Source organism: Callorhinus ursinus, unplaced genomic scaffold, assembly GCF_003265705.2.
Source record: "Callorhinus ursinus isolate GAN/ISIS: 27379988/994484 unplaced genomic scaffold, GSC_fseal_2.0 scaffold60, whole genome shotgun sequence".
Classification (NCBI taxonomy): Eukaryota; Metazoa; Chordata; class Mammalia; order Carnivora; family Otariidae; genus Callorhinus; species Callorhinus ursinus.
The window spans coordinates 6773262-6779261 of NW_027397122.1; the positions used below are offsets into that span (position 1 = coordinate 6773262).

The 6000-nt window shown below is 60.3% G+C and overlaps 1 protein-coding gene across 1 annotated transcript in view; it reads left to right on the plus strand.

The window, feature by feature from the left end:
• The window catches only part of PKD1L1 (polycystin 1 like 1, transient receptor potential channel interacting), a 119265-nt gene that overhangs the window by 92262 nt on the left and 21003 nt on the right, over positions 1 to 6000 (plus strand). The window contains exons 50-54 of the mRNA XM_073885040.1: positions 89 to 323; positions 1045 to 1149; positions 1415 to 1555; positions 3102 to 3236; positions 5263 to 5472. Of these exons, the coding sequence (XP_073741141.1) occupies positions 89 to 323; positions 1045 to 1149; positions 1415 to 1555; positions 3102 to 3236; positions 5263 to 5472 (826 nt within the window). The remainder of the gene's footprint in view (positions 1 to 88; positions 324 to 1044; positions 1150 to 1414; positions 1556 to 3101; positions 3237 to 5262; positions 5473 to 6000) is intronic.

The following is a 6000-nucleotide window of genomic DNA, read 5'->3' on the forward strand; positions in this document are numbered from 1 at the left end:
AACCTGGGTGGCCTCAGGGGCCCGGGGTGCGAGGCTGGGGGCCGGAGGGCTCCATGCAGGCTTTGCCCTGACGTGCACCACTTTGCAGGCCGGCAGCCCACGCGGCCCTCAGCAGCCTCCGGGCCAGCAGGTGGATCGACCGCAGCACCAGAACCGTGTCTGTGCACTTCGCTCTCTATAACCCCCCCACTCAACTCCTGTCTGGTGTGTCCCTTTGCGCCGAGCTTCTCCCTGCGGGGGGCCTGGCCTTCTCCCCGCTGGTGGAGTCGCTGGCTGTCTTCCGCAGTGACTCGGCCCTGTGGCCCGGCCCCACGCTTCCCGAGGTAGGTCCTCCCGCCCCTGCCCTGCACGTGGACCCCGGGGCTCCTGCAGTCTGCTCCCCACCTCACCCGGACCCGCAGGGTCACAGAGCCCGGCACTTGGCACCGTCAGTCTTTCTTTGGTTGACACGAACGCTGGCCCGCACCAGCACTGCTCCCCAGAGGGACAGAGCAGTGTCCCCAAAGAGGCTTTATTAGCTCCAGAGTGTTAACCGGGAGGGTCCAGGGGAGCTCAGCAGGGCCGACCTGCCCAGGGACGGGGTTCACGCGGCTGGCGCTCTGAGTGAATGAATGCAGGCCAGCAGGAATGCACAACGCATCCAGGCAGAGATAAGCATAAGCAGAGCTTCAAGAAATTCCCTGATACAGGAGCTTCGGAGGCTGTATGTGGCCAAGGAGCGGATAATTAATTAATCAATCAATCAATCAATCAATCACAAATATGAGAAAACTCATCTTTGGAGCTGGGTGAGGACGGGCCGGGAGGACCCTGCCAGGTCACGCTCAGGGTCTGCTCGTGCGCGGGGCCCGCGGAGAGCTCACCCGCGTCCCTCACCCTGGCACGGAGATGGGCAGGCGGTTCTGCTGGCGGAGGTGCTTGGAAAGAGCAGGCTTACCGTCAGCACTCTGCAGAGCCAGAGATGGGCTTAGTGTGGAGCTCGGGAAACCACGTGTCCCGTCCGTCTTTCTGTTTGCTCTGCTCTGTCTGTGTTCCCTCCACTAGCTGGCCTTCCTGCTGCTCAGCCTGACTCACCTCTGCTTGCGACTCTGCAGCCTGGCCGAGAAGGGTTTCCACAGCTACTGGCGCAAACCAGGGACCTGGCTGGAGGTAGCCACTCCTGTTGTTTTCCGTGGGAAAAGCAGGAACAGTGAAGTCCTTACCTGGAAATGAACCTGTTTTTAGTGGGAAACTGCTTATGCCCTGGCTGATTCCAGCTGTCGTGAGGTCTCCCCGCGTCGTGTTCACGACAAATAGCATGAGATCAGTGTCCACTTCCTGCTCTCGCACCGACGTTGCACCCTGAGCCGCTCGGGGGCCACGGTGGGCCCCTCCCCCAGTGCCCCCTGAGGCTCCTTTCTCTTCCCCGCTGCAGCTCGCCATAGTGGGAGCCAGCCTCGCCTGCCATGCAGCCTCCAGCCACCTGGCCACGCTTGCTGGGGAGGTGACCGACCACTTCCACAGAGGACACTTCCGAGGATTTATGGATCTCACTGTGGCGGCCTTGTGGAATCAGGTACAGCAGGGCGTCCAGGTGGGTCCATGCCCTGTGACGCTGTCCAAAGGAAGAGGTCATACACATTCTAGAAGGTTCCAGACAAGGGATTTGTTCCATATTGAGCGAAAATGCTCTGAGCTCGAGGATGAGGGTGAGCGGGACAGGGAAGGGCTGGAATCCATGTTGCGGGCTGGGGTGCCTGTGTTCTGTGTGCAGCACAACTCAGAGCACGGAGTTGCTCCAGTGGCTCCCTGTGACCCTACATGGGGGAAGGAAGCAGGTGTCGAGGTGGCAAAAAGGAGGCACCGGCAGACTTAGGCACGTCAGGTCCGTCCTCCCTCTTCCTTCTGCGGCCATCCCAGAGGCGGGCGGTGTGAGCCGGTCCCACCACGGGGACAGGTGGGGCTTCATGTGGGGGTCGGTCCATCAGAGGAGGGGATGGGGGCTCCATGAGACGAGCAGAGCCAGACCAGTGCACATCAGGGCAGGCGAGCCCAGGCAGGGGTCCTGCCGGGGGACGTGGATGTAGGTGGGCAGAGCCCCCATGGTCCGCTTCCTTGTCCTGCTGCCTCAGAGCTCACCTCCCCCATGCCGCAGGACTCCTGGAGCTCCCTTTTCCACCCAGTGAGGGCTGCCAGGGCTCCAGATGACCTCATCCCCCCGGGCTGGGCCCTCCTAGAACAACCTAGAAGAATGGGTTATTCTGGGGCGCCTGGGTGGCTCAGTCGTTATGTGTCTGCCTTCGGCTCAGGTCATGATCCCGGGGTCCTGGGATCGAGCCCCACATCGGGCTCCCTGCTCAGTGGGGAGTCTGCTTCTCCCTCTCTCTGCTCATGTTCCCTCTGTCTGTCTCTTTTTCAAATAAATAAATAAAATCTTCAAAACAAAAAAAAAAGAATGAGTTACTCTGTGAGCCAGGTGCTGACTGGCCTCCAGGCTAGAGGGGATTCGTGCACAATGGGGCCCCGAGGTCAAGCTTCACGTACAGGTGCTGGCACAGTGCACCCCCTCCCGGCTTTCCTGTCTCTGTTAAATGTCATCCTATCCTCATGGCGCTTACCAGCCTCCACTATGACCTGCGTTGTACTGACTTGGTTAAAAGGCTGGAGGCTCCAGGAGGGAGGGAGATGGACGCTCTGCTTCACTGCCATCGGGTGGCCGCTCTCTGGGACGGACGGCAGGCTCCGGGTCTGCCTGTCACGGCGTGTCCGCGCTCCTCGGCCCTCCTCCAGCTGGATTCTAGCTTGGCCATGGGCGCCACCCCCCCACCCCGTAACTGTGGCTGCAGTGCCTGGCTTTCCCTTGCCGGTTCAGGGAACCATGGGCCGGTGGCCTGCGTTGCCCGTCTCTGTGCCCGCCTTATCCCTGGCTCACGGAGGGCTGCGCCTGGGCCTCAGGAAGGGGCGGTACCCACTCTCTACGTGATCTTCTCGCCGGTGTGGGCAGGGTCGGTCCTGTCAAAGGGTCACCGTGGGGCGACAGTGAGTGTGGTCTAGCGTGACTGCGTCTGTGCACCGTCCGTAGCCGGTGGGACACACTGACCTGCCCTGTCCTTCCGTCTCAGAGGGTGACTTGGCTCCAGGGGACCCTCTCGTTCCTCCTGACGCTGAAGTTCATCTGCCTCGTTGGCATCCCGAGCACGAGGGCATCCTGCTCCTTCCTGCTGCGTCGCTCTCTGGCTGGCATCTGCACGGCAGGGGTAAGGCTTATCTCCCGACAAACCAGCACGGTCTGGGTTCTCTGCAGTGAGCTCTTTCTCCACGGACACACGAGCTCTCAAGGTGAGGCCCAGGCGTCCAGCATCCCGGAGTGGTTTGAGATCAGGGGTGCAGGTGGTTCCAGAGTGAGGTGTGCTTGTGAACACGGGAGCCCAGACGCACTCCACACGTGCTCTGCCGCACCCCTTCCCGGAGCACTCATCCTTACGACTCATGCAAGGAGCTCTCACCACCCACGGAGCAGGTTCTGCACACCAGGAATAGCCCCTGGCTCTCTAGTAATCCCCGCCTGATGATCACAACCAAGCACGGCAGGTGCCGGGTGGGGGGAGGGGGACGGTTCTTCCTCCAAGAGAGGAGCAGGGTGCTAACGCCAGTGACAGCCCCCACTTCCCTTGCTCCTAACTCTGGTCCTGCACCCGAAAACCCCCCTATGAATACCTGAAACCCACTTGAGTGCTGTTTACCCCCCACGTGGAATCATGCCTCAGTGGGCCGCAGAAGAGAGCACACGTGTCGCGTTCTGGGGAAGCCTGGCTCCCACCCCGGGGGGGTCAGGTCTCAGTCCAGGGCTGGCCCAGTCTGGCAGGCTGTTGACACCCAGAATCAGGAGGGCCACAGCCCCACATGGGATGCTGGCCAGATTCTGGGGTGCAGGTGGTTCTGACCTGGCCCCCAGGGGGAAGAGCTTGCACCAGCCCGGTGGCCCCTGTCCTGCCCCCGCAGTTGGACTGTCATCAGGGCAGCGGGAGGGTGCAGACTAGCTAGTCTGATGAGGGGGTCTGGCTGTCAGGGTCCCAGGCTCAGGCAGCTCACAGGGAACCAAGCACAGATCTCCAAACCCTGCTGGCCTTATGCTCAGTGGGACAGACTGCACAAACTGGGTCAGGAAAAGCTGACCCAGGAGTTGGAGACCTGGCTTCAAGCCCGGCTGCACCTCTCCCGAACCCACTGTCACAACCGTGGGACCGTTATACGAGCTCCAGCTCCGGAAGCTCCTGGCAGGTGTGTGCCTGGAGGGGTACCACGGGCTTAGAGATTACATGTATGTGGAACTTATGTATGAAATTGGTCATTGTTATACCACATAGCAATGTGAAGAATGCTTTTTTTTGTTAAGAAAACACAGAGTATCATAAATAGTGTCCAAATTAAGTAACAGAATCTGAACCGTTCAGAAATTAGGGGTGTGCACGGAAGGGTGACCACACTTGCTTGGTCCAGATGGGGGACCGCTGGTGGTGTGCGGTGCCACTTAGTAAATAGTGGTGAAGTGCGTGCCAGAGTATTTGTAGGGAGGCCTCGGGTGCAGGGCCGGGGTTAGGAGCGAGGGAAATGGGGCCCCGTGGGGGCCTGGGACAACGGGCTCCTGGCTTGTCATGCAGATACGTTAGATACACACACATACACCTTGGGCCCAGGGTACAACCCCAGGCTCCCAGGCCAGGTTCCCAGCCTGCTAACAACAACCAGACCATAAAACTCCACCTGAACTAAACTTAACTGCCTTTGCTTCTGAAGTGGTTTATTTTACTGAGCCCTTGCTGGGTGCTGGGGACACGAAGAGGGTGAGAGAACCAGCCCCTGGGACAGCGTGGCTGCCGGCAACTAGGGCGGAGGGCAGAGAGCAAGCAGGAGAGATGGCCCCCCCCAGTTTGAGATGAAGGAGGGAGGGGAGTGGGTGGGGGTCTGGGGGAGGGTTGGGGCAGGGAGGGAAGGGGGGAGCCATAGGGAGGGGAGGGAGGGGAGGAGGGGAAAGGAGGAGGAGGGAGGGAAGGAGGGGGGAGGGGAGGGAGGAAGGAACAAGGGAAGGGGGAGGGGCAGGAGAGGGGAGCAGGGCCCCAGAGGGTGTGCACGAGACAGAGCTGGGCCACTAGGGATGACCCGATCAACGCTCCAAAAACCGCTTCTCCAAGCTTGTTGTTATTTTAAGGCACTTGGCAGCCTGCACACCAGTCTTGGGCTCCTAGGCGCAGGGCCCAGAGTCACAGGTCTTTCTCCCTGCAGCTGGTGGGCGTCCTGACACTGGCCGCCCACTGCCACCTGCGCGCGGTACCGCTGGGCACCTTCGCAGACTTCTCCCGAGGCCTGCTGTTCCATCTTCCGGGAAGAAGCCAAACAGACACATCCCGCCGTCCTTCTGGGTCTGACCTGTGGGCCCCGGCTTGGTGCTGCGGGGCCCTTTTCACAGTAGTGAGCACTGCGTGGTGGGGAATGGTACGTGCACACATCCCAGAAGTCAGGGTGTGCCGGGGATTCACCTGCTGTCGGGGCGAAATTCTCCGTGGCCTGTGTGCACCTTTCCGCATGGCCATGGCTTCCTGAGGCCCACCTGCCCTGCACTGGGCAGGGCTGGACATTGCTGCAACCTGAACAGGTCCAGCAAGACCAGCATCCCAGGGTGCCGCCTCCTCCAGGGAGCCCCTGGCCCTCCAAGTGCTGAGCCACACCCCGTCTCTTTCCCAACCTCCTCTCATGGTCACTGCTAACTCTTGGTTGTTATTTCAAACTTCCCATCTTATAAAGATTTCACTCCATCAGCCAGCCTTCACTGGATAGGTTCTCTGGCCTCGGGGCTGAGTTAGGAGTGGGGCTCCCTGTTTAACACCTTCCTACTGATACACCACTTGCAAACAGTCATTTCACACACACACACATCCCAATGTAAACTCAGACCTTGACAGTACTCAGACCTAAGCCCTTTGTTTTTTCCAGTGTTCCTAGCTCCCTGCTCACTGCTCATTC